Source organism: Rhinatrema bivittatum, chromosome 7 (assembly GCF_901001135.1).
Source record: "Rhinatrema bivittatum chromosome 7, aRhiBiv1.1, whole genome shotgun sequence".
In the NCBI taxonomy this organism is placed as follows: Eukaryota; Metazoa; Chordata; class Amphibia; order Gymnophiona; family Rhinatrematidae; genus Rhinatrema; species Rhinatrema bivittatum.
The window spans coordinates 100,653,650-100,681,045 of NC_042621.1; the positions used below are offsets into that span (position 1 = coordinate 100,653,650).

The following is a 27,396-nucleotide window of genomic DNA, read 5'->3' on the forward strand; positions in this document are numbered from 1 at the left end:
TTTATAGATAATTCAAAATGCAGCAGATAGACTTCTTGTCCCGATGCAATTCAGAGAACATGTTTCACCCATTCTGACCACTCTCCACTTGTTACAAGTTGCTCAGTGTATTAAATTGAAAGCTTTAACCTTGACACTTAAGGCCCAGCACAACATGGGTGACACCCTTTTGGCTGAGCAGTTCATCCCATACAGTACACCTCACTCATGGTCAAAGAAGGATATTTATCTGATGATTCCACCACCAAAAGCCTTTAATTCAGCTATGGCCAGAAATAGCTGTTTTTCTTACACGGTTCTAAATTGGTAGAATAAGTTACTGCAGGCTGTGTGCTTATCAACTGACCGTATATCTTTCAGATGTCCTTTGTAAATATTTTTATTTACTGCTGTATTGTATGATTTTATGTCTTATGCATGTACTTCTATTAGATGTTGACTGTTTTTATGTTTTACTGAAACCCACCTTCAGCCATCCAGGAAGGATAGGATAAATGCCAAAATAAATAAGTGTATCATGAGCATTTGATCTCCTTCACATTCAAAAACATATATATGGATACAAAATCTGTAAGAAAAATAGGTTTAAAATATAATTTAGATAGTCTTAAATTCATCCTGATGCTTGATGGGATATCAAGATGGACTTATGAATATATACATTTTTAGGTTGTATTAATTATTCTGGGGCAAGTATCTTTATTTGAATGCTTGATTTGCAAATGCAAAAAGTTTAAAAAAAGATCTAGCAAGTGCCATATGAATTTTCAGCAGCTGTATCAATGCCATTTGTTTATTCCACAGTGTAATTCTCTTTTTATAAGCACATTTCAGACTGAAGGAAACGTCTGTCTGTGTACATATATCCGAGAAACAGATGAATGGACAGATACAGGGGTGGAGGTCTGGGAGCTCCTGTCAATAGTCACTGAAGACAGGGCGGAGAGGCCGTCTGTGTGACCATTGTAGGCTGGGCTGGGAGTGGCACAGGTACCCACAGTGGGAATCCAGGGCCACACTTCCCCAAGTGCCACGGATGCTGCCTTGCGCTTGGCCTCTCCTGGTGGAGGATTTCCTTGATGGCAGAGGCGGTGGGATCAGGAGAGAGACAGAGGAAGGCAGGAGGAATGAAAGGCTTAGGGCAGGGCGCTCTGCTGGAGTTCATAGCTGGGGTTGATGGGGTGCAGGAGCCTCAAGGTTTGGGGGGTAACTGCAATGCCCCTTTTGAAGCAGCTCGCATATGTTGGAGATTGAAGGGTCGCCTTTTGCTATCTGAAAGGCTGAGTAAGCTGTTGAACTCCAGCCACTGCTGTTGAACTCCAGCAGTGGCTCAGGCTAGTGGACCTGCAGAGGGTTTATGGGCAGAAATCGAGCATCCAGGATATATTTGAAACATACCTAATTTATGCATCCACTCCCCCAACTTGTTCCGTACTATATATGAAAGCACTGTATTGTTGAATCTTGCATTATTTTGAATTGCAGAGAAAGAAGAAAGTCTGAATACTATGAAAAGCCTGTCAGGAAACCAAGTCAAGTCTGAGCTCGACAAATCAACCCAAGCAGACATTGATAAGATGTTGAGTGTCTGTGCAGCGCATCTGGTGCCACCACTCTCCCCACAGTATAAATAAGACGATGCTTTATTCAGGACTGACCCGTGTTCTGCGTCCATCACAGAAACCACTGCAAATCATCATAATTTGAAAAGCTGCAGCAGAGACTGTGTGTGGGGTTTGTTGTGAATTTAAAAGCAGAAAGAACAATATCACATGGCATGCTCAAATCTAGGGTAAAAGCCCCAGAACACATATCCACTTCACCTTCCAAAAGCCAAACGTTTGGAGAGGAATACCTCTATTAAGCATTCCCCCCAGATGTTTTTCTTTTGGGGGTTTTTTGATTATTTCCCTTGGGTACAGTCTCTTCAGGCTCAGTAAAATGGGATGAAAATCTCTTAGCTTTTAGTATTATTTGAAGCTATCTGTTTCACTCCATTTATAATTTATTTTTTTCACAAACGTTTGAAAGTTTTACAGCTGTGGAGTGGCACAAAACAATAGCCAGCAGTTTCCAGCTGTGACCCAGCAGTGACAAATATATATATACAAACTGAAGCAACAGAGGCTCAGCGGCGGCTCACCAGGATAGCTCAGCCTGGCATATCGTTGCTACAGCCTGGTGGAAAATAAATTTCAGTGACTACCAGGTTCCCATTTTGCCAGCCCTGTCAGTGTCTCTTTATGTCGAGCGGGTTTCAAATAATTTACAAACGACCGTGTAGCTGAATGACTATTATATCTCAGTCTTCTTTGTTGAATGCTCCCAGTGATACTTTGTTTCAGATTGCATCCCGCAAGCCCTCCGAAATCCAAGTTGGGGACCTCTGCCCCAGAGAATATTAGACCTCGCCTCTTAAATCCCGCCGGCTGAATGAGCAGAGCAGTTTCTGTAATTCATGAGTGATGAAGCTATGGACACCTCTGCCCCCATCAGTGGGCAGCAACTGTTAATCCGATACACAAATGCCATCTTGTTTCAGCTGTTTAAAATATATTTACTCCTACTAGGTTTTATTTTTTAGGCTGTTTTTGACTTGACAGAATTTTGTGAAGTCCTTGTCAACTCTGACAGCACCTAATGTTACGAGGGCCAGAAATATTCTCTCACAACCCTGCATTCCAATTCCAGAGCCAAGACTAAAGCCCTTTAAAAAATAAAGAAATCTAAGCAGTGCTTTCTGGACATTTATTTACTGGTGGTTCATCCTATAATGGTTTATACCATATAACAGAGGTTTGTGGGTTTAAAGGAGAATATCATCTCTTAAAAAAAAATGCATTTGTGAGGTGGGACTGGAAAGGAAAGAAGTCATGATATATCGTGTAGGGAGAAGAAGCCAGTGACAACTCAAGGAAGGCAAAGGCAGACACAAAGGAGTAGAAACTTATTCTTGCTGCTGCATTGAAGATGGATGGCAAAAGAGCAATGTGGGGAGGACAGAGAGGAAGAGGCATCAGCGCAAATAGCCTGTGAAAGATAAGGACATAGATTAGGGTTTTGGCGTAAGACAAGATAGAACAGATCTTAGCTACCGGTATGTTATAAAAGTATATTTTACAAGTAATTGCTGCCAGGGTAGTTGATATTGAAGATTTAGCAACGGGCCTAGCCATGTGGTCCTAGTCATCTTCCTCATATTCTATTTGAAGGTCTCGCTCCCACTTTAGCTCATGGCTAAGCCTCCCTTCTCCCTCTGCTAAAAGCCAAATATAAAACTCTAGTAATAAATCCTTTGCTTAGCAAGGCTTCAAAGACTGTCATGTCCTTCGTACTGCAATGCTCCAGGTAGTGGAGATAACCAAAGTAACGCCCCAAGGTGTTGGAAAGCATTTTGCAACTGAGAAAAATGAACTGTCCTTACTTTAGTGCATGACTGTCTGACCCAGGTACTTCAGCCCATTAGCACTTTAACTCCTGAACAATTCTGGCACAAATCCTTAACTGCAACACTAGAAGCCAGTGGCTTAATGTCACACCCAGGAAGTTACGCCTTCTTACTCTATACCACATCTCTACTGGCCATTTAGTGTAGGGATTCTCTAACTTTCTTCTCTTTTTATCCCACGAAATGTGATTAAGCAGGACTGAGCCTGTGTAGTTCTGCTCTCTCCATACTCATGGTTTACTTTTCCTAATTTCCCACCACTCCACCAGAGCTCTCACCTGTGCTGCGCGATATTAATGCTCTAGCTTCGGTACTCCCAACCCACCCACACCACAGGGTCTATATATCAACTGCTTCGCTACCCTAGGGGGTTGCTGGCTGTAGCTAAATGCTAGCAGTTTTTTCTGCAGTATAAGCAATACCCGCTTGTGGATTTCAGTTGGAAGTATTTGAAATTTAGTACAGCAGTCTCGAAAGTATATTCATTTTGACTATCCTACCTAGCCAAGAGTTTGTCATTCCGCCCTTATTTGCATCACTCTAGGTATAGTTCCTAGGAGTGGATCCGCTTAACTGTCCTTTTTCCTGCTTGGCATTATCTTAACCCTCAAGTACTTTATTACTGCTGCTTTGGCCTGGTAGAATGAAAATTTCCTCTGACAATTCACTGCCTGTGTGTAAGTTAGACTAACATTTAAAACTTCTGATTGGGACATATGTACATTTACAAACACAAGACTCCTGCATATTGCTCCATTTCCTTTAATAAATTTGGCAAAGTGATCCCAGGTTTACTAAGTATGAAAATCACATTATCAGCAAACAACATTCTTTTGTACTCTTCTTGCCCTAGTTATCATGGCAATATCAGCAATATTCCTTACTCTTTATGGGGTAGATTTTCAAAGAGATACGCGTGTACCCCCCGAAAACCTACCCCAAACCCCCCCTGCGCGCGCTGAGCCTATTTTGCATAGGCTCGGCAGCGAACGCAAGCCCCAGGACGCGCGTAAGAGTGGTAAGACTTCTGTGTGGAAGGCTTTTATGAAGCTACGAGGACTTGAGACACACTACTAGAAAGATTGAGGGGCTGTAGTATCAACCTTTTAACATCCAGGTCGTCAGAGACAGGGTCTGGAGTTTTGGGTGGCGTAACTTGCCGTGATTGTGTTATCAGGTTAGGCGCTATGCCCAGGCACATGGTTTCTGGACAGTGAAGTCAAGAAGTATGGGAAACCAGACTTGGCATGGCCAATACAGGGCTATGAGTATCACTGAGCCTCGGTCCTGTTGTAGCTTCACAAGAGTCTTGCTTATTAGCGGAATCGGAGGGTACGCATATAGTACACCTGTGTTCCAGGGGCACGCGAAGGCATCCATGGTTGGTGCTCTTCGGTCCCTGTGCAGGGAGCAGAAGCGATCCACTTTGCGGTTCTGATGCAAAGAGTTTGATATTCAGCTGACCCCACCAGTGGAAGATTCTGCTCGCAACAGAGGGATCCAGAGACCACTCGTGGGGCTAGAAACTTTGGCTGAGGCGGTCTGCTACTGCATTCTGTGTGCCTGCCAGATAAGTGGCTCGCAGGGCCCAGGCCCAACTCTGCGCCACCTCTTGGCAGAGCAGGTAAGAGCCCGTGCCCCCCTGTTTGTTCAAGTACCACATTGCAACTTGGTTGTCTGTTTGAATCAAGACTACCTTATTCGAGAGGCAGTGCATGAATGCATAAAGGGCGTAACGCATCGCTCGAAGCTCTAGGAAGTTGATTCGATAGATTGCTTTGGTTTTTGTCCAAGTCCCTTGGGTCTGAAGGCCTTCGACATGGGCTCCCCAACCTAGATTGGAGGCATCTATGGTTAAGGTCACCTGAGGAGCTGGTTGCTGGAAGGGAAGACCTGTTTGTAAGTTGGCCTTGTGAGTCCACCAGGCAAGGGACAGACTAAGCTGGCTCATTATGTGGTCAAGAGATGAAAGCGGCTGAGTGGCTTGGTGCCACTGAGATTTTAGAGTCCATTGTGTCAGTCTCATGGCTAGGTGTGCCATTGGGGTGACGTAGACTGTTGACGCCATATGGCTGAGCAACGTAATTGGTGAGCAGAGGTGGTTTGTCGATGGCGGATAGAGCTGGCGAGGTTGGACAGCGTGGTTGTGCGGTCGTCGGGTAAGAATCCCTTGGCCTCTGAGGTATTCAGTTCTGCTCCTATAATGGAGAGATGGCGAGATGGTGTCAAGTAGGATTTCAGGTAGTTGATCAGAAATCCCAATGAGTGCAGCAGACATATGGTGAGACTGAGGCAGTCGAAGGCTCCTTGCCTGGACTAGCTTTTTATGAGCCAGTCATTTAGTTATGGAAAGACATGGATGCCTTTGCGGCGTAACTGTGCAGCCACGACTGCCAGGCAACTTTGTGAAAACTTGGGGTGCTGCCGCTAGGCCGAATGGCAGTACCTTGCATTGATAGTGTCTGTGACCCACCACAAATCACAGGTATTTGCAATGAGGAGGGAAGATTGCAATATAGGCATATGCGTCCTGAAGGTCCAGAGAGCAGAGTCAAGCCCCTTGTTGTAGCAGCAGAGGGAGCATGGTGACCATCCTGAACTGCTCCTTGTGAAGAAATGTATTTAAGGCACTGAGATCTAGCATAGGCCAGAGGCCGCTGATCTTTTTTGGGATTAGGAAATACCAGGAGTAAGACCCTCTCCCCTGTTGAGTCAAGGGAACCGGTTCTACGGCCCTGGCCAACAGAAGGGTCGAGAGCTCTGACTCGAGTCCTGTGTGATTGTCCAAACTCCAGGTTGGAATGGGTGGGGAGTTTGAGGGTACAGTTGAAAAATTTAGACAGTAACCGTGGATTATGATGGCTAATAATCCACTGGTCCATGATAATTAGGCACCAGTTGGTTGCAAAGTGGCAGAGGCAGCCTCCCACTGGTGGTCTGGGTTGTAGGATCAAGGCGGGGGTGGCTGCTACTCTCTGGAAAGGAGTCAAAATCCAGTCGCAGGACCAACTTATGGAGCTGGCTGCGCTCTAGGTATTCTCGCTTGGCATGTCCTGAGAAGCCCGAGCTGATCAAGCACGGGACATAGGAGGATAATAGCTGCATGGTCTGTACAATTGCTTCCTGGTGTTCTTGCGAGCTACAGCCGGTGTATCTGAGGTGACAGTTGAAAGCTGACGCAGGGTTTCATGATGGTCCTTTAGCTGGGCCATTGCATCTTGAATCTTGTCCCTGAATAGGTTTTCACCTGTACAGGGGAGATCTGCAAGTTTGTCCTGCAACTCCGGGCGTAGCTCCAAGGCCTTGAGCCAGGCCCAGCGTCTAGCATTGATGCCCGCTGGTGAGACTCTGGATGCTATTTCAAAAGAGTCGTAAGCAGCTCTGACTTCATGTTTACCTGCTTCCAATCCTTTTTGCAGTATCGAGGATAAGGTCTCTTGATGTTGCTGTGGTAAGGTCTCTGCGAATTCCTTGACTTATTTCCAGAGATTCGTGTTATATTGGGTCATGTATAATTGATACACTGCTATTCGCGCTATCAACATGGACCCTTGAAAGACTCTGCGTCCCAATGCATCCAACACTTTCTGTTCCTTTCCAGGTGGAGTAGAGGAGGAGTGTAGATGGGATCTTTTAGCCTTCTTTTGGGCTGATTCCACCCCTACAGAATGGTGGGGCAAGTGGCTTTTTTTAAATCCTGGGACTTGTTGGACCAGGTAAGTAGCATCTGTCTTCCAGTTTACTGAAGGTACAGTACCTGGATGGTCCATAGGTGGTGCAAGAGGTCAAGCAGAACTTCGTGCACTGGTATCTCCATTACCTCTTTTGGAGCATCTACAAATTGTAAGACCTCCAACATTTTGTGGCAAACGTTCTCCTCCGTTATGACTGGAAATGGTATAGTTTCAGACATCTCTTTGACAAAGCTGGCAAAAGAGAGGTCTTCCGGGGGAGAACACCACCTTTCTTCCGGGGGTGAAAGCTCCAAGAGCAATTCATCGGAAGCTTGTGAGGAATGGTCCGAGGATGCCTCCTCCCATGCATTGTAGGGAGTTTCTTCCTCTTGCCGGGATTCCTGAGGGAGGAAGGATGCCAGAGCCTAGAGGGCGAGAAGGCATCGATGGATGCGGTACGCTTAGGCATAGACAGTCCCAATGGCCCTGGAACGGGCTCAGACATAAGTGGATCCCATGCCAGGATCGGGCCAGAAGTTGCCTCCTCCGAGGAACCCGGTATGGGAATCGGGATCTGTGGAGGCCTAGATGGTCGACTCGGTGCCAGCGTATCCGATGGCATGGGCGGAGTCGCAGGGCACTGATGAGGGTATCCAAGTGCTCTAGAAGCAGTGCGAACATCGAGGGCGCCGGTTCCGGTGCTGGTATGGGGGCCGGTGCTGACTGGAGAAGGGCATTTAGCACTGCCTGTTGGATTAATCTGTCCAACTCCTCCCTGAAGGCTGGTGTAGACAACACTGCGCCTGGGGTAAGAAGCAGGCTAGGCGTAACTGGAGCCTCCACAGGGGTCTGTGGAGGCTCAGTACCCGGCACAGATATCGGTGGGGAATGCCTCAGGGTCCTGGGTCCAGAGGAGGATAGGAGCTCCTCTCCCTGGGCCCTCTTCACAGGCAGCGTGGTGGACGTCGATGCCGCTGTGGTATCTATGCTGGCACCAGGTGGGAACGCACGTCTGTGCTTCCCCCGGTGCTCGGTCCTTCTCCAGCACTGAGAATGACGGACGCCAATGCCTTCGAAGGGGTCGGTGACAGACGGTCACCCGCTCCATGATGTTCCTGGCAGGGCGTTTCCGAAGAGATGGGCCCCCTCCAGTTGGTGCCAATTGAACTGGAGTTGATGGAGCAGAACATTTTGACGCAAACAAATGCTCCATCTTGTCCAGTCAAGCGCGCCGGCCTTTGGGGGTCATTTGTGCGCAACTGGGGCATCGAACATCATGCGAGGATCCTAAGCACAAAACACAGACATTATGCGGTCCATTATGGACATAGTCCTTGGACGCTCTGGGCATTTTCTAAACCCGGTCGCCATGCCGAAAAATATGCACACACGGTCGGTGACCATTGGGCACCGAGAGGTATGCCGCCGGGAACTGACCACAAACTGTGGGAAAGACACTTACCGAGCATCGGCGGGAACGGAGGGCGATGGGGGACTCCGGTGAAGGTGGAAGATAAACTTCAAATTTTTCCATGAGGAAAAGTGAGAAATTTCTCACAGAGCTCCTAAAGCGTGAGGCAACTTGCTGCGCGGAAAAAAAAAAAAAAGACTGACGGGGGACCCCGTGTGGCCACAGGGTTAATGGCATGCTCAGTGTGCCAGTGAAAGTTCTAGAAACTTTGACAAAGGTATTCAATGACAGGGCTCCAGCTGATGATGTCACCCATATGTGAGGACTACCATCCTGCTTGTCCTGGAAGAACATCACTTACTCTTAGTATCCATCTTTTAGGCACACAATTGTTTACTAAGTGGAAAGATACTTCTTCCCTACAAGAGACAGGTATCCATTATAATGGCCATTTTGGCTATGTAAAGTGAAAATTGTAAATATGAGTTTCATAATGGCTGAGATGCTTGGAAAACTTGAATATAATGATACAAGAGCTGAAATAGTCTAGGGTATTCTCAGTTACACTGTATGTACCAAGTTGATTTGGCATATCAAGTTATCTGTGCATCAAGAATTATCCCCCATTATCTTTGATTAGTAGTAAAAGCCTATCCAAGGGTAGGGAATTACTTTGAAGTATAGGAAATGTGTAATTGAGATGTGTGGTTACAGAATCACACCCCTATCCTGTCTTTCCCTGCTCTCTCATTCCAAAGCTCCTTTATTCCCCTCATTCTCTCCCTTCCTTATTCCCCTCATTCTCTCACTTCCTTGCCCCACTCAATCCCTTTCATGAACCCCCAAAATCATGCTAGTTGCCCCACTCACCCTGGTTCACTACCCTATCCACAAAACTCTCATTCACCTTGCATATCCAGCATAGCTCTCTGCTTCAACAGCAGGGGAGAAGATAAACAACCAATAAGGGCTGTATAACATAATCTGGGTAAAAACAAATAAGCATGGGTGTAGCTTGCTTATTGCGGCGGTTACTACTCCTACTACCTCTAACTAATCAAGCTAGATATTTCACTTGGATGCAGCTCCTCCACCGCTCTCTACATTAATGGCGGGGGTGGAAGGGAATTAGAACCAAGAGCTAAGAGAAACAGATAAGTATGGGAGAAGAAATGAGGGAAGCTTGCTGGGCAGACTGGATGGGCCATTTGGTCTTCTTCTGCCGTCATTTCTATATGTTTCTATATGTTTCTATATCACCTCCCTCCACGCAGCTCAGGAGGATGGCCTTGCAGCATCTTCTGAACATCCTTCCTTCTTCCTGCTGGGGCTCTAGCATTGTGCTTTGACCCACATGGTTCAAAGTGTGCCATTCAGGCCCCTGCAGGGGAGAAGGGAAGGCCGCCGCCTCCTCCTCCGGTTTGGTTGACAGCCAGTGAGTGAAGGGGGTCAGGGTTGGGGGGAGGGGGGTGGGAAGGAGAGCAGATTGCATTCTCCACTGCCACTAAAATCTTTTCCAGGAAAGGCTCAAGTTTATACACGGAGCAAGAGAAACAGCTGGAGAATACAGGGAGAGGGGACAAAGTTCAAATTTGCACTGAGGCAAAGCAAGTGCAGGACAACTTTCCTCTTATGTTGGATAATGTGTTGTATTTTTATACTACTTTTAATTATATAAACACTTTACGGATCATAGAATAAAACAGCTAATATTCAAAGTTCTTCTGTTAAAATAAAATGGACTTTTGAATGTAGGTCTGTGAAACTCCATTCACTGATTAAAGTTAAGATGAGTTAAGCAAAATACATACAAAAAGAAAGGTTAAACACACGACCTACAAAAATTCACCAACAGAAAGGACCATATCAGAATCTGAACCTAAGTGAGGGGTCCTAAAACGATGACTATAGCACTGGGTACTCAGCTCCACAATATAGAGATGCTCTTGATCAGAAGGGTTTAAGTCAAATTTATTAAGATATTTAGTGTCAACATTTTATAAGTTACATGGTACATTAAGAACTATGGAAGAAACCCCACCCCCCTCACCTCACAAAGATAACTGAAACAAAAACAAATTTCTGAATTTATATCCAAATAAATACAGCACAGCTTTTAAATTTTACACACAAAAATGATTTAAAAATATGCACCTGCTTTCAAAACAGACTGAAATTGGCATACAAATCAGTTAAAATGTGCTAAATAAATACAGGGAGAACACAGGGCATAGAGTACAGGACTGAATTTACAAAACTGGAGCATTCTGAATATTCTCCAAGAAAGGTTATATTTCAAACCATGATTAAAACAGCATTTCAAGTGGACAATGATTGGTTACACAGTTCATTCCTTATATAAAATCTTACTTTGCTAAAGTGGGGCAGTGTTACAAGTGGCAGCTCAGAAAAAATATCTAGCACCACGTCAGTTAGTGTGAATTATTATTGGCAAACTAGGAAAACGCAGGGGAGCACAACATAGGAAACACTGTCACAAGAGCATTAAACAGCACTGGAAGTGAAAACTTGACTAGGACAATGTACACAAGTCAGGGTATAGTAACTGTTCCCCTGTCCTGTCAGGCCAAAGTCACTAACATTCTAGAAAAGATTAGGACTTAGACACACAAAGGCTAATGGTGTATTTTAAAAGAAAATACAAAACCAAAAGGCATACATGAGTTTTACAAATTAAGAAAGTATTTGCATCAATTAGGCTCCTTTGCCACAACCGTGCTATAAAGTTCAGCCATTTAAGCAATGGCCAAGAGAACGTCTCAAGCAATGGCTATCAGAAAGAATGAGACTGAATAATTCAAATATTGTTTTGTGTGTATTGTAATGGCTGGACTGTGTGTTATTGCTGTCATTTGACCATTACAAAATAGCTATACCTTGCAGTTTTCATCCAGCAAGACTGATTTCCATACATTTAAAACATGAACATGCATTTTTCTTCTTTGTTTGGGGCTTTGGTTTTGTTTTTTTTTTAGCAAAAAAAAATAATCACAAACCAAAAAAAAAACAAACCACAAACCCACACACAACTTTTCTTGCTTTAACATTTTGCCACATTAGTCTTCCTAAATGCATATGGATGGCTTCTTCCAAAACAGTAACTGCTGAAACTGTAAGCAAGGGACAGAAATTCTGTCTGCTATAGCTTTGCTTCACTTCCTGTCCATGCCATTCAGTGCTCATGGTACTGCAGCAAGACACCATAAAAATGTCACAAACACTGCATTCTGATATCACTGAAGGAACTCAGCATGAACAGGTGCTCCAAGTAAAACAAAAGCAAAACTGCTGCACAACACTTGTTAATCGGAAATGACAGAATAAATACAAAAATTACAGATGACGATGTGCATGACATTTTACTACATTACACATTAAATCTGAATGGGATATAGCACAAATATGATGGTGGCTTTAAATATCTACCTTATAAATGGGCTCTGACCGACAGCCCACAAATGCGCAGTAGAGAGCAGCTCTACCGCGCATGTGCAGGCGAGCACGTCGGTCAGAGCCGAGCGTGCCCGGAAAAAAAAAATGGCGCTGGGGCAGCAGGAGTGGCGGAGGCGGCGAGAAGCAGGAGCGGGAGGGGCAGTAGCGTGGGGCAGCGACGACGAGCAGGAGCGGGAGGAGCAGTAGCGGCGCCGTGCACGGGAGGGACCCCCCCCCCCCCGGAGATCTTCCGTCTGCCGGTTGTGGATGATCTTAAAGGGGAGGGGATTGAGAGAGGGGGAGTGACTGAGGAGAGGGAGGGGGGAGAGAGAGGGAGGAGAGAGGGAGAGAGGGGAGAGGGAGGGGGGAGGGAGTGGGAAGGAAATGGACGGAGCCCGTTGTTACGGGCTTAACGGCTAGTCCAATATAATTAAGCCTACTATACTATCCAGTTGGTGTAAGTGCAAACCTGACAGGACAGATTTCAAAACGTATCTTCCTATTAGAAATGTTTCCCTCTGAGAAAAGGGAAAAATCTCGTGAGGTCACTGTGGATCAGTTGTAACATTATATGAAGCACTATGTGAAAGATAAGAGAACAATCTGAAGCTAAACAAGAGAAACATTTCAGAAATTGTTCTTCAGTATAATGCTGAGGTTCTGTAGGTTGTGATACCTTTTATTAAACTAAGGTAAAAAACAATTCAAATATGGTGTGGCATATGAACCCTAGAGACTAACAAGGCAGCACCAATGTGATCTAAAAAACACATTTGCTAAGTTTTCTCTTTATTACTCTTACATTGGTGCAATAAAATGGAGAAATTACTTACCTGATAATTTCATTTTCCTTAGTGTAGCCAGATGGACTCAGGACCAATGGGTAGAGTGTACTCCTGATAGCAGATGGGAGACTGAGTCAGATTTCAAAGCTGACGTCAGCCTACATATACCTGTGCAGGAAGCTTTGCTCTTCAGTATTCTCCTCGAAAAGCAATTGTGGATATATATGTGTGCTTGAATAACTTGATTAACTAGGACTGGTTCAACTGATTTCCAAATGGAGACGTCCAGTGCACTCAACTGGATAACGCCGACACCCGGCAACTACGGGTGTCTTGAAGTACCTGGCTTACCCGTGCTTGTCTTGTTCTTGGGGCTTGTCACCCAAGGTTCCCGGATTCCGGGGCAGCCGTGGGCGGGGTGCTGAGTCCATCTGTCTACACTAAGGAAAACAAAATTATCAGGTAAGTAATTTCTCCATTTCCCAGCGTGTAGCCAGATGGACTTAGGACCAATGGGATGTACAAAAGCTACTACCAAACAGGGCGAGAGGCTGCCCGTGGTCCACTTAGTACTGCCCTTGCAAAGGTTGTATCCTCCCGGGCCTGGACATCCAGGTGGTAGAACCTGGAGAAGGTGTGTATGGAGGACTACGTTGCCACCCGACAGATCTCAGCAGGCGACAGCATCTTGGTTTCCACCCAGGAAACTGCCTGGGCCCCTGTTGAATGGGCCTTGACTTGCAGAGGTGGGGGCTTCCCTGCCTCTACATAGGCCGCTTTGATTACTTCTTTGATCCAACGGGCTATGGTTGCCCGTGAGGCCGCTTCCCCATGTTTCTTCCCGTTGTGAAGGACGAATAGATGGTCCGTCTTTCGCACAGATTCTGATCTTTCCAGGTATCGGACTAGGAGTCTGCCGATGTTTAAATGGCGAAGAAGGCATGAGTCTGAGTCCTTATGTTCGTCTGGAGATGGTTTGGTTTAGATGAAATTGAGAAACCATCTTCGGTAGAAAGGAGGGAACAGTGCGTAGCTGTATGACTCCCGGTGTGAACCTGAGGAACAGTTCCTGACAGGATAGCGCTTGAAGCTCGGAGATGCGACAGGCTGAACATATTGCCACTAGGAACGCAATCTTCAAGGTCAGGAAACGTAGTGACAGACCACGTGTTGGTCTGAAGGAAGTTCCTGCTAGGAAGTCTAGTACTAGATTGAGATTCATAGGGGCACCGGCCACTTCAATGGTGGTCGGATTTGTTTGACCCCTTCTCAGGAAGCGAGAAACATCTGGATGAGTTGATAGGCTGATGCCATCCACTTTGGCTCTGCAGCAGGCCAGCGCAGCCACCTGAACCTTGAGGGAGTTGAGGGACAGCCCCTTCAAGCCGTCCTGCAGAAATTCCAGGATCATGGGAATTTTGACTGTCCGCGGAAGGATCATGCGGTCTTCACACCAGGCTTTCAATACTCTCTATATTCGTATGTAAGCTAGAGATGTGGAGAATTTGCATGCTCAGAGCAAGGTGTCAATCACTGCCTTAGAGAATCCGCTTTTCTTCAGGCAAGTCCTCTCAAGGGCCAGACCATAAGAGAGAATCAAGGCGGGTCTTCGTGGAGGATCGGTCCTTGTTGAAGAAGGTCTCTGTGTGGAGGTAGGCACAGAGATTCCCCGCAAGAAGTCTTCGCATGTCTGTGTACCATGACCTTCTTGGCCAGTTCAGGGCCACTAGAAGTACTAGTCCCCTATGGTGTTCTATCTTGCGGATGATTCTGCCCAGTAGTGGCCATGGGGGAAAAGCGTACAGCAGGTCTTCCTGTGGCCAGGTCTGGATGAGGGCGTCGATTCCCCAGGATTGTGGTTCTCATCTGCGGCTTGGGAACTTGGGCGTTGGACTGGGTTGCCAGTAGATCCATGGCTGGGGATCCCCAGCGGTTTACTATCAACTGGAAGGCTGTGGTCAACAGCATCGATTCCCCTGGGTCTAGACTCTCTCTGCTGAGGTAATCCGCAGAGATGCCTTTTCCCGCGAATTGTGAGGCTGAGATGCCTTGCAGTTTTGTTTCCGTCCATGCCATGAGGGGGTCTATCTCCAGGGAAACCTGTTGGCTTCTGGTTCCTCCCTGGCGGCTGATGTAGGCAACTGTAGTGGCGTTGTCCGACATGACAGACAAACTCGCCCCGGAGTCTGTGGCTGAATTGTAGGCAGGCTAGTCTGACTGCTCGGGCTTCCAGCCAGTTTATGTTCCATCCCGCCTCTTCCTTGTCCCTGGGCCGTCAGTTCCTGACAGTAGGCTCCCCACCCTCGCAGGCTCGCATCCGTGGTGAGCAAGATCCAGTCCGATGGGGATAGTTTTACGCCTGGTCTTCCTATAGCCACCATTGGAGGTGGGTCCGAACCTCTGCTGGTAGCTGGAGGTGAATGGAATAGTTCTAGGACGTCGGGTTCCATCGTGACAGTAGGGAACGTTGTAGTGGGCGAATGTGGGTCCTTGCCTATGGAACAACTTCCAGGGTTGATGTCATGAGACAGAGGACTTGGAAGTAGTCCCATACCTTGGGGCGAGCATAGTTCAAGTTTTCGTAGCTGACCCATCAGTTTCCTTCTCCTGGGGGGGGGGGGGGGGGGGGGGGACGACAACCTTGTCTTGCTTGGTGTAGAACCGGACTCCCAAGTACTCTAGCGATTGGGAGGGCTGCAGGCAGCACTTGGCTGTGTTGACGACCCACTCGAGATTCTGCAGCAGATTCTTGACTCTGGTGGTCGCCTGGTGACTTTCCTCTGGAGATTTTGCCCTGATCAGCCAATCATCCAGATAAGGGTGAACAAGGATTCCTTCTTTCCTCAGTGTTATCGCCACTACCACCATGATTTTGATGAAGGTCCGAGGGGCGGTAGCTAGTCCTAAGGGTAGCACCTGGAACTGGTAATGATGGTCCAGTATCACAAAGTGTAGGAAGCGCTGATGGTCAGGATGGACCGGGATGTGGAGATAGGCTTCAGATAGATCCAGTGAAGTCAGGAATTCTCCCGGCTGTACTGCCCTTATGATTGAGCGTAGGGTTTCCATGCGGATGTGTGGTACCCTAAGGTACGATTGATGGTCTTGAGGTTCAGGATGGGCCGGAACGTTCCTTCCTTCTTGGGCACGATAAAATAGATGGAATAGTGCCCAGTATTTTGTTGGTGCGTGGGCACTGGGGTTATCACCTTTAGGTTGAGTAGGTTTGTCAGTGTGGTTTCTGCTGCCGTCCTCTTGGAGAGGGCGTGGCATGGTGATCTCACAAATTTGTCTGGAGGAATGCTATGGAAGTCCAGATAGTATCCCCCTCGAATGATGGTTAGGACCCACTTGTCTGACGTTATCTCGACCCATTTTTGGTAGAAGAGGGTAAGTCTGCCCCCTATGGATTTCTTCCTGTGAATGGGTCTGCTGATTCTCATTGTGGAGTGCGGCTGGAGCCTGTACCTGAGCCTGCTCCCCTCTTGTTGTGTCTGTTCCAAAAGGACTGGCACCTGCCTGCGGGGCGAGGTACTTGGTAGTATGTGTTTTTGTACAGTCTAAAACACTGGGCTCCTTTGCCCTTGGTTCTTTGGGGGGAGGAGCACTGGTTTCTTTTGTTCCTGTTCTCCAGTAGACGAGGTACTGGAGATTCGCCGCATTTGTTGGCTAACTTCTCCAATTCGCTTCCGAACAATAGGAATCCTTTAAAAGGCATTCTCGTGAGGTTTGCTTTGGAGGTTGCGTCGGCCGACCAATTTTGGAGCCATAGTTGTCTTCTGGCTGCCACTATGGAGGAGACGACCCTGGCTGATGTGCGCACTAGGTCTGATGTCGCATCCGTGAGGAAGGATATCGCCGGTTCTAACGTTTCACCAGACGTGGTTGCGTCTCTGGAGAGATGCAAGCAGGCACGTGTTACTACGGCGCAGGACGCGATTTGCAGGGTCATTGCCGCTACATTAAAGGACTGTTTAAGGATGGCTTCCTGACGTCTGTCCTGGGCATCCTTGAGTGACGCTCCTTCTTTGACCGGGATGGTTTTGCACTTAGAGATTGTGCAGACCATGGCATCCACTTTTGGGAATTGTAGGAGTTCCTTGGCCGTGGGTTCCAGGGGGTATAGGGCTTCTAAGGCCTGTCCTCCTTTGAAACTGGCCTCCGGGGCATTCTATTTCAGATCAATCAGTTATTGTACGGCCTGCAACATTGGGAAATAGCATGAGGCCTGACGGAGGGACACCAAAACGGGATTAGTCTTTGGCTCTGTTGTGGTACCCGTGCCTAGAATGGCCAGCATTTTCAGGATCAGAGACACGAGAGCTGGTAACTCGTCTTTGGAGAAGAATCGCAGCATGGTTCCATCCCTGGAGGGATTTCCCCTTCCTCCAGGGAGTCAGTCTCGTCCCCCGAGGTGTCTGTATCCCCTGTAGGGAGGCTCTTGACTAGGGGGGTACGTCTCAAGAGGTCCGAGAGGTGCTTGGAAGATCTTGTGTTTCTGGTGGAGACTGGGACTGTGTCGCAGGCGGTACCGATTGCGCTTGGACAAAGGTTTGCAGCCCTTTGAAGAATTCCGCCCAGGAAAAGGTCCCTAGGTCCACATTGAATCCAGGCGGGGTTATGGAGGCAGCCCCCGAGATGCCTTCCTGTGTAGGCGCAGAGTCGGAGATACAGAGGTCCGGGGTACTATCATTAGTGGATCCGGAACCATCTGCTGGCTGTGGGGGACATTGCTTAGGTTCCCCCTGAGCCTCTTCGCACTGTTGGCATAGGGCGGAGGCCACTTCAGGTTGCGCAACTCAGGTGGCAGGCTGGGCAAAGGGCTTGTCCCTTGGCCTTCTTGGCCAGCGGTGCCATGATTTGTGTGCGTGGAGTGACTCAAAACTCATCTGTGCGTGTTGGTATGTGCGTCGGGAGGCTTAGCTGTGCACTTTGGGTGCGCAGACGATGTGTGTGCGGGATGCTCGCACAGGCTACTAGTTTGTGCGCCTGGCCGAGATGTGCGTGCTATTGTGTGCATGGCGCTATTTGTGTGGGCCGCTGTGCACCCGCACAGATATGCACTTTGCTGTGCGCACCACTGTGCACACAAGCCGGTGGTGCGCACGGCTCAGTTGAGCGGGCAACACGGCGATCAAGGGGGGGAAATGGCACAGACAACCACACGGACAAGATGGTGACCCCTTCCCCCCCCCCGAGGGTCTCCACGTGTGTGGACCCTCGCACTGGATCAGGGTCTAGCTCGGACGGAGCTGTTCAACCCGATTTAATAGACACCGGAAGGGACGATCTGTGCAGCTATTCGAGCCTTGGAGAGGTTTAGACTTAGAAGAGGTTTCTACCTTATTTGGTCTCGGTGTTTCCCGGTCTCGTGCCAGGCCGTCTCCGGGGGGAGAGGGAATTACCTTCAGCACCACGCTCGATTCTGCACCCGCTGCCTCTCAGCCACTCTGGGGGCTAAGTCCACGCTGGGAACCGGCTACCGGACCAAGGCTTGCCTCTGAGGGATCTCGGAAATCACCTCAGGAATTCTCGACTGGGAGAGGGACCCTTAGGTATCACCGCAGGAGAGCAGGGCTCGTCGTCTTGAGGTAAATTTTCTCTTTTCTTTGATTTAGAATTGCTAACACTATTCTAGAGTGCAGAAGTGTCCCTATCTGCTTTAGGAGACCGAGAAATACTGGAGAGCAGAGCTTCCTGCACGGGTATATGTAGGCTGACATCAACTTTGAAATCTGACTCCGTCTCCCATCTGCTGTCAGGAGTACACTATACCCATTGGTCCTGAGTCCATCTGGCTACATGCTAGGAAAGATCCAGTTTTCTCCTGGACTACAAGAATTATGAACTATTACAGTGACTAAGCTATAATTGCCCTGTGAAGCTATACATATACTATCATTGGATAGTGTAATGAGAAAATTAGATAAATTCATGAACATGCTAGATATTGATAGGTATGATGTAATTACATCATGGAGAAATTTGGTTTGTATGAAAATCTGAAGGCTGAAGTCACCAGGTTTGAGATCTTTTTTTCACGTATAAAAATGTCACTTCATTTCTACATTTAACATAAAACTGTATTAAGGATGTCATTTTTGGATGCAGCAGCAGTGAAACTGATTCCTACACATGGTGCTATAGCAGCAAAATAAGGCAATGAAAGAAGAAATTTAAAGAAAAAAAATAAAGCTGGTCAGGTATGTACTTTAAATGGCTAAACATGGTTAATCATTGTTTAGTTCTCTCTAAATATCTGAAGTTTCTCAGAGATAATAGCAAGTGGAAAGTACAGTTCTGTATTTAAAACAAAAGGATAAGAAGCTCATGAATAAGTTGTCAAAGGCACGAGATCAAAACTCTGTAGATCAGCATTTCCCAGCCCGGCCTTGATCTGGTTTTCAAGGTGTCTTGCATGTATATGCAGCAGAGCTATCCGCATACACTGAAGCATAGAGAACGCTCTCATGAATATTCACTGCAGGCTGGACCTGTTAGGTGTGCCTTCAATACAGAGTTGGGAATCGCTGTTCTAGATGGTTAGGAAGTAAAATTTCGGTTAACTGCACAAAACAGGTATTACACACAACTCAGTTACAATTAAGATACCCCACATGATCTGTTCTCAGGTAGATCTCTGGCTCTAACTCACAAAGTTATACTAACAAGAAAAGTAGATTTTTTTTTTAAAATCAGAATAGCCATATCTTTACTTATTACTAACACTTCAGGACAATATCTTAAATGTAAAGGAAATTTGCTGCCAAGTTGATCAGACTTTGAGTTCCAAAGAGCGATGTCAGTTCAGGCAGAGTAATAAGACAATACAAATGTAACACTGATTAAAAATTCCATCTACATGATGTGCAATAAAATAAGAATTTGTGTTTGACAACTTCAGAAACCTTTAGAAATAGAATTCAAGGCGTTTTTAGTATAGTCTAGAAAACTAAGCAGATAAAAGTCAGGAAAAGAAAGGGCAATGATAAACATGAAACACAAGCATTTTGGAATAAAACTATCCTGATACTTGCTGGCTGTGATGAGAAGCTAATCTAAAATGACAACATGCTACTGTAAACTATATCCATGCTCATTTCTGCTTTTCATCATCTCATTTTGATAATCTATTGTCTCTTCTTAATCTAAGACCCATAATTTCTTTTTACTGCTGTAAAAACACAAAGACTCCATTATAGTTCTAGCCAGTCCAGCTTATCAAGATGTACCTTTATAGGCAAGAAACCTACATGTGCCTGATTTAGCTCCCATTAAATGCTAGAATAGCTCAAAAACAATTTAAATCTTAAAATATTTTTCTTGTTAATTACAGTGAAAGTACCAGAAACAGAGAAGCCAAAATTCTAGAGATTTTTCCAGGATAATGCAATTAACTTTGGATTATGCAACAGCATTAGATGAGAATTAACAAGGAGTGAAAATAAATTTTAAATTTAAGGTTATTATGGGTATCTGCCGGTGAACATGCATCCTGGAAAATTTCAGGGTACATTCAATCTAAATCTTTTGGTAAGGTCAACAGGCACAGGTCACTATTTCTATGAGAGAAAAATAATATTTCTGCATTGTTTTCATAGGAAATATTTATCAGGTTGCAACCTCCAATTCTGACCATGCCTGTACCATCATTTAATCTCTTGCTACAATCCATTTGGCACCAAGTGCTCCTTTTTGTATTATCTAAAAACAGAACTATTGCTGCTTTGCTGGCCATCTCTCATACTTGCCTATTCAAGTTTTTATAAGATATGCCCAATGGGTAGCACTTTGTGCAACCTCGTAGGACACCTGGATGTAACTTCCCAAGCCTGGTTCTGAATCCTTGGGCTGGAAGGTTTAAGGAGAACTTACAGCCTAAGCTTAGAAGGGAGACCCAATCACTGCGTGACTGGAAAGCGTATAGGAAGAGGCTAAGGAAACTTTCAGTCACACAAGATTGCCACATTACTCAGCCTACATGCAGGATGAGTCTGAAGGGGAAAAAAAAAAGGAAAAAGGCAGGCTGGTTCTCAGATAGGAAGCAGTAAAAGAGAGGCCACTGGAAAGAGAATATGCATAAACATTGCTTACAAGCTGCCTAAAAACTTCATATTTTTATGTGGGGTGCTGTTTTCCTGTTACTACTATCACTAATAGAAACTTGTTTGCTTTTTGAGCAAGAAAGGCATTTTGTGGCAAAACAAAATTTCAATTTATATTTATATGCTGGGTTAAATGTACCAACAATCTCTAGTAAAATAGCTTGAAGTAAAGTAGTGAATAATATACTGATCACTTAATTCAGGCTTATGTAATAAATGGAACAAGATACATGGCAGCCTATGCTACAGCCTTCGTTAAGACAGAGAACTCAGCCCTGGTCATTACTGTATTGGATGCCTATAAGAAATGGGGCCATTGAATTACAGGCAAAATAAGGATGCTGAAGTCAATCACAATTAGAATTGGCTGAGCAGTATGTCTTCTAGGAAAAATGGCATCTCGAGCCAAGAATAGTGAAGCATTTTCTACTGATTTCCCCAATTTTAATTTTTTATACTATTACTTAAAATTGTATGTAAAAAAAAATAAGATGATCATTTCCTATCGCTCAGATGCAGTCTCTCAATATTCCTAGAATCTCGATCCATACTCAAGTTTCACTGTTGCCCAAAATACTGTATAGTCTCAGTAAGCTACTGCCAACACCATCACCAGTGTGTTCCATGATCCCCAAAGCAGTTTTTCTCTCTACAGCCTCCTCTTCCTAGCAAAATAGATGCTCTGATTCTTGGAATATAGTTGGCAAAGCACTCTAGTGGTCTTCCCTAACATAGATCTTAAATTTCTAACTTAACTGATGGAGGACTATACAAAATTTGCAAACTAAGGCATGTTTCTTAATAGATGCCTGCGCTTCACATTCAGAACCAAGCCTGCGCTTCACATTCAGAATACATTTTTATAGTAACACCATCATACATGGAATGCCCATGCAATTGCTAGAAATGGCTGACGCAGTAGTTCCCCAATATAATCATAGGTCCTATTTGTTGTCTCTTTTTTGGTTATTTTTCGATGCTATTAAGACATCTACCCTTATGTGACACAGCTGACGTAGTACTTGTCCTTGTATGTGTCGTCTTATACCAGACATGACCCCCATGTTTCAAAGCAACGATCTGCGTCAGGGCATGGTTGCAACACCTTGCTGCTACTTCTGTCTGACATTCCTTAAAAAATATCCAACAGGTAATGTCAGGTAGAAGCAGCAGCAGCAAGGAGTTACTTCAAAATGTAGGGCTCTCTCTGATGTAAGACATCATGTGCAACTGCAGCCGTATTCCGTGCATGATGGTCTTATAAAAATGTATTCTAAAATGTGAAGCATAGGCTTGGCTCCAGGAGTGAGTGTAATATTTTAAGGTAGGTATTTTCAAGTCAGTGCTTCTCTTGTATCTTCTGCATCTAAAAAATGATTCTAGGTTTTGTCTAAATGCAAAACCTAGAAGTGGAACATTAAAATAAACTCTAAATGAGCTAAATGTGCTAGCAAGAAAATACAACTGTTACTGCATATAAAAAAATGTAGATGCATACTATAAAAATAAAAATGTTGGGCTAAGTTTATCAAAGATATGCTCCAGTGCAAAAATTGCTCTAGTTCTGCCCCCTCCATTTTCCCATCAAAAATAGTGGGAGCAATTTGTGCGTTGAACGATCCATCTGCATCAATCTTAGCTTTCATGATTTAAGAGCCAAAAATTATTTCCTTTTGCTACTGCCATATTGAAATGCAATGAAAAATCAAAACCGGGACCGTTTATAGGTTATTTCGTTGTAGTGCCTCACAGAGATTCTGGTTTGCATCTGGCTCTTCACTCATGATATCCACAGCCTCCCACTCACCAGACCTGCTGGATTTTTTAATGGCATCTACCACACTTTGCATGTAGAGACCATCTTCAAAGGACGCTGCCATGGCAACTGGTTTGTGATCCCAGGTTCGACGGTCATCTTGATCCTGGAAGGATTGTCGCAATGCTTGAACCATGTACACAGTGCCTTTAAGGTACAACAATGGAATGTCTTTAAAATCCTTCTCTAATAGGCTCACTGTGCTGAATGTTAAAGAATCAGCAAGTAAGAGTTCCTCTTGGGCAGCTGTATTCTTCTGTCCATACAAGCTGGTCCCACGTGCTATGAGGCGACCGGCAGAGCCTACAATCATGACCTCATGAACAAAAGCTCCAGGCATATTAAAATTGAGAGTCACAGTACTACAGACACCACCTGTCATCAGCATTTGAAAGAAGCAAAAGTCATCGCTTGTGACATGACGGATCCCACTTATTGCTGCATTCTGCTTCACAAATGTTTTAAGCAAGCCATGGACTTTCTCGGCTTTTCTATTAGTCAGATGAGTCAAGAGATCTATGATGTAAGTGCCCATAGTATGAAGCCCACCTCCGCCCATTAGCTCGTCACAGATCCAGTTGTACTTGTTGCTGAGCAGGCTCCCCCAGTAAACCCGGACATCACAGATCAGCACGTTCCCAATGTACTCCTCTTCAATCAACTGCTTCATTTTCACAAAAGCGGGCAAGAAGCGGAGGGCATTCCCAACAATGCTCATGAGCTTGGGGTAGTAGCGAGCTGCCGTAACCATTCGGAAGGCATCCACTGAGGTAGCAGCTTTTTCACAGATCACATTTTTCCCAATTCCTGGTGGCAAAACATACAGAAATTAAAAATGAAGGTAATAAAGTTAAAAAACAAAAAACAAAACAAAAACAACAAAACACAAAGAACACACATCACCACAGTATTCCAGTCATTTTTCAGAAGATCCGGAAGAGAAGTTCCTGAATGCATACATGAAACCTTTCAGGTACCTTTGGTATGTAGATATCTTTTATAATGAGGGTAAAAATATAGCTCAATGCACAGGCAGACATATTAAGGGAAGTGTTGCCCTGCTTTTCTTAGGGAATTCAACAGGAATATTGGAATGACATGTCCCTGCTTGCAAAGACGACTGGCTCAAGCTCGCTCCCTTGCACTTTCAGCTACATGGTGAATATTTATAACATGAATCTTAAGCTATTTTTGCATCTCTTAACACATTACCCATCTAATTTCACGGAGAACTTACTGGACATTGGTTTGACAGAAAACAAAAACAAAAACGAAACACACAAGGGGAAGTGACATATACTAAGATGGCAACATAATCCCATTCCTCTGTGGTAGGCACCAGCATTTGTAATTTAAAACCAGAATGACCAATAAATCTAGGGAGTTCATTAATAGCCTAGAGGTTAGAGCAGTGGACTACAAACCAGGAGACCAGGTTTCGAGTCCCACTGTCACTCCTTGTGACCTTGGGCAAGTCACTTTACCCTCCATTGCCTCAGGTACAAACTTAGATTGTAAGCCCTCTGGGGATAGGGAAATACCTACAGTGCGTGAATGTAAACCGATGTAATACCTCAGATCGAATGTCAGTATAGAAAAAAAATAATAAATAAATAAAAATGTATTTGACTGTTATTCAGCACTATAACTGGCAGCTTCTGTGGCAGACATAAGTCCACATCTAAAATTAACATTACTTTACATTTTTTAAATGCACTAAAATATCCAGCAGCAATCACAGTTGCAGCAACTAGTTACTATACATCAAGAACCAGCAGAGAAAGGAGGCAAAAGAAAGCCAGCCAAATTTAAAAGAATTTTAACAGCACAAACTCTGGAAAGCCCAGGATTTAATCCAGCCTTCCTCATTAGCAAGTTTCTTTACTTTAAGCTCATTTAGTTTTGGAATACTAGCCACACATAATAAACCTGAAAAAAAATCAGTGAGAAAATAAGGGTTTTAAACAAAGGTTTGGCATTTAAAAAAAAAGATTTAAATAAATTCCTGGAGGACAGATATATTCAACTTTTTTGCTCTAACTGTAGCATTTTCCTCACTAGAAATAAATATATTTGATGGTTAAGCACTTGAAAGATTCAGACTAGGAAAAATGGCAGTGATATTTGTTGAAGATATAATTAAGCTAGGAAAAAAAGTGAAAACCACGTTACCATATGAACATTTGTACATTTATTTATTTAAGAGTTTTTATATAGTGTCATTAAGTTATTTACCACCATAACGGTTTACAATAGAGCACCTATATCAAAGAAAAAATGTAGATCATAATTTACATAGGTGGTGCCATTAATATTCGGTAACAAATAATATTATGAATAATATGGTATATGATAAGGAGTTTACATTTAAAGAAATTCACATGGGGAATTGAGTTTAGTAGCAATTCATCCTGATGGTTGACTACAGTTAAAAAATAGGAAATTAAGCGCTGTGTGCTCTATGCCGCTTATCCTTATTTAAATTGCCTGTGTCATTCTCTTTCTTGAAGGCTTGTTTGAAAAGCCAGGTTTTCAGTTGTGTTTTGAAAAGTTTATGATTACTCTGAAGTGTTATGTCAAGGGGCATGGAGTTCCATAATGTGGGGCCGGCTAGAGATAGTGCACGTTCTCTAACTTGGGTAAGTCTTGCTGTTTTCACAGATGGAATGGCTAAAAGTGCTCTGTTTGCTGATCTTAAATTTCTGTGTGGGACGTGTACTCTAAGTGCTGTGTTCAGCCTCTCTGCTTTTTCGTCATGGTTAAGTTTGTGTATTTAGCACAGTGCTTTGAACTGTATTCTTTGTTCTATGGAGAGCCAATGTAGGGAGGTAAGTGTATCTGTTATGTGATCTCTTTTGCTTTTTCCAATGAGAATTCGAGCTGCAGCATTTTGTAAAATTTGCAGTGGTCTTACTGTAGTGTAGGGTAGGCCAAGTAGTAAGGCATTACAATAGTCTGTGCTTGCAAATATCAGCGATTGAAGTACAGTACGGAAATTTGGCAGAGCTAGTAATGGTTTAAGTTTTCTGAGTATCATGAGTTTAGCATACCCTTCCTTTACCTTTATTGATATGTGTTGTTTTAGGTTTAGTTCAGTGTCAATTATTACTCCTAGATTGCGAACTTACTCGGCTAAATCAATTTGTTGGTTGTTTTTGAGAATTATTGGAGTTTGTGTGTTCTTCATGCTTTTCCTTTCTAAGTGTATGAATTGGAAGAGCTACTAAAACATTTTTATTCACTTCTGCTAAATATATTTTGTGGCCTCAGAGCAATTTTCTATGAAGTGCAATATGATAAAGCAAATGCATAGTCACATGCCACAACATTTTGCAAATATGAATTACTTTGTATGGAGAAATTACTACTTACCTGATAATTTCCTTTTCTTTAGTACAGACAGGTTATGCACCTCTACCAGCAGATGGAGATGGAGCAAAGATGACATCACGGCATATATACCCCCGTACCAGTATTCTCTGCAAAAGCCAACTGTGGACAAACTAGCAAAACGTGATTAACAGATAACCATTCTAGCACTCAACAGGAAAACATTTGAGCTCAAACAAAGTGTAATAACACTACTCTAGGAACTGCACTGACACTTACCAGTACTCTCTGGAACATGCAGCCATGCAGGAAGACCATAGCACAACCCATCTGGAAGCAAGGGTGGGAAGGTGAATTTACCTGTCTGTACTAAAGAAAAGGAAATTCAGGCAAGTATTAATTTCTCCTCTTAGCGTTCAGACAGCTGAATCCAAAACCAGTGGGATGTCCCAGAGCTACTCCCAAACATGGCAGGAGGCTGCCCGCAGTCCAGTCAAAACCACACATGCGAAGGCTGTGTCCTTCTGGGCTTTACACATCTTTTCCAGGCATTGCCTGGATGTGCAAACAGGACCATGTCACAGCTCAGCAAATATCGATGGGAGAAAATAACTCTGCCCTAGTGGAACGAGCCCCTAACCTGACTGGGCAATGGCTGCTCAGCATCCACATACGCGGCCGTGACTACCTCCTTAATCCAGCAGGCTACAATAGCCTGTGACACTAGCTCACCCGGCTTACGTCTACAACGGAGTATAAACAGCCAGTCCATATTCCAGAGAGGTTCAGAAACCTTTAAATATCTCAAGACATGCCTCTTGACATTCAAGGGCCATAACAGATGATATTCCTCCGTTTCTCTTGCGCTGTCCAGAGACGGCAAGGAAACAGACTGATTCAAGAGAAAAATCTGAGACCTCTTTTGGCAAAAAGGAACAGTACGCAGTTGTCACCCCTGGAGTCGCACGCAAAAACAACTTCTGACAAGACACCGATTTTAAGGTCAGTAACCTCAAGGAAAGGTTACACACATCAGTCGAAAAGTAGGGCACGCTAAAAAACTCCAAAAATATATTAAGACTCCAAAAGGGCACCAATAACCGCAAGGGAGGATAAAGTTGCTTCACTCCTTTCAAGAAATGGGCCATATCCGGATGAGCTGACAAGAGCCCACTATTCACCTTACCTCAGAAACAGGCAAGAGCCGCAACCTGCACCTTTAATGAATTAAGGGCCAACCCTTTACTCAATCCATCTTGCAACAATTCCAAAATGAGCAGGATCTTAACTGAACGAGGAAGAATCCCTTGATCTTCACACAAAGCCTCAAATGCACACAAAACCTGCACATAGGTGAAGGAAGTGGAGAACTTT

The 27,396-nt window shown here is 44.7% G+C and overlaps 2 protein-coding genes across 9 annotated transcripts in view; one reads left to right on the top strand and one right to left on the bottom strand.

Annotated features, from left to right (window-relative positions):
• Positions 1-3,363, top strand: part of LOC115095308 (transmembrane protein 170A) — an 87,818-nt gene extending 84,455 nt beyond the window's left edge. For 2 of the 4 annotated variants that reach the window (XM_029608806.1, XM_029608808.1), the window contains one exon: positions 1,486-3,359. In XM_029608806.1, the coding sequence (XP_029464666.1) occupies positions 1,486-1,634 (149 nt within the window). In that variant the 3' untranslated portion in view covers positions 1,635-3,359. Of the gene's footprint in view, positions 1-1,485 lie in introns of all 4 variants that reach the window. The other 2 variants (XM_029608809.1, XM_029608810.1) reach the window with 2 other exon arrangements.
• A 15,127-nt stretch (positions 3,364-18,490) lies between these two features.
• Positions 18,491-27,396, bottom strand: part of GFOD2 (glucose-fructose oxidoreductase domain containing 2) — a 46,922-nt gene continuing 38,016 nt past the window's right edge. For all 5 annotated transcript variants that reach the window (XM_029608813.1, XM_029608814.1, XM_029608816.1 and 2 more), the window contains one exon: positions 18,491-23,499. In XM_029608813.1, coding sequence (XP_029464673.1) covers positions 22,598-23,499 — 902 coding nt within the window. In that variant the 3' untranslated portion in view covers positions 18,491-22,597. The remainder of the gene's footprint in view (positions 23,500-27,396) is intronic.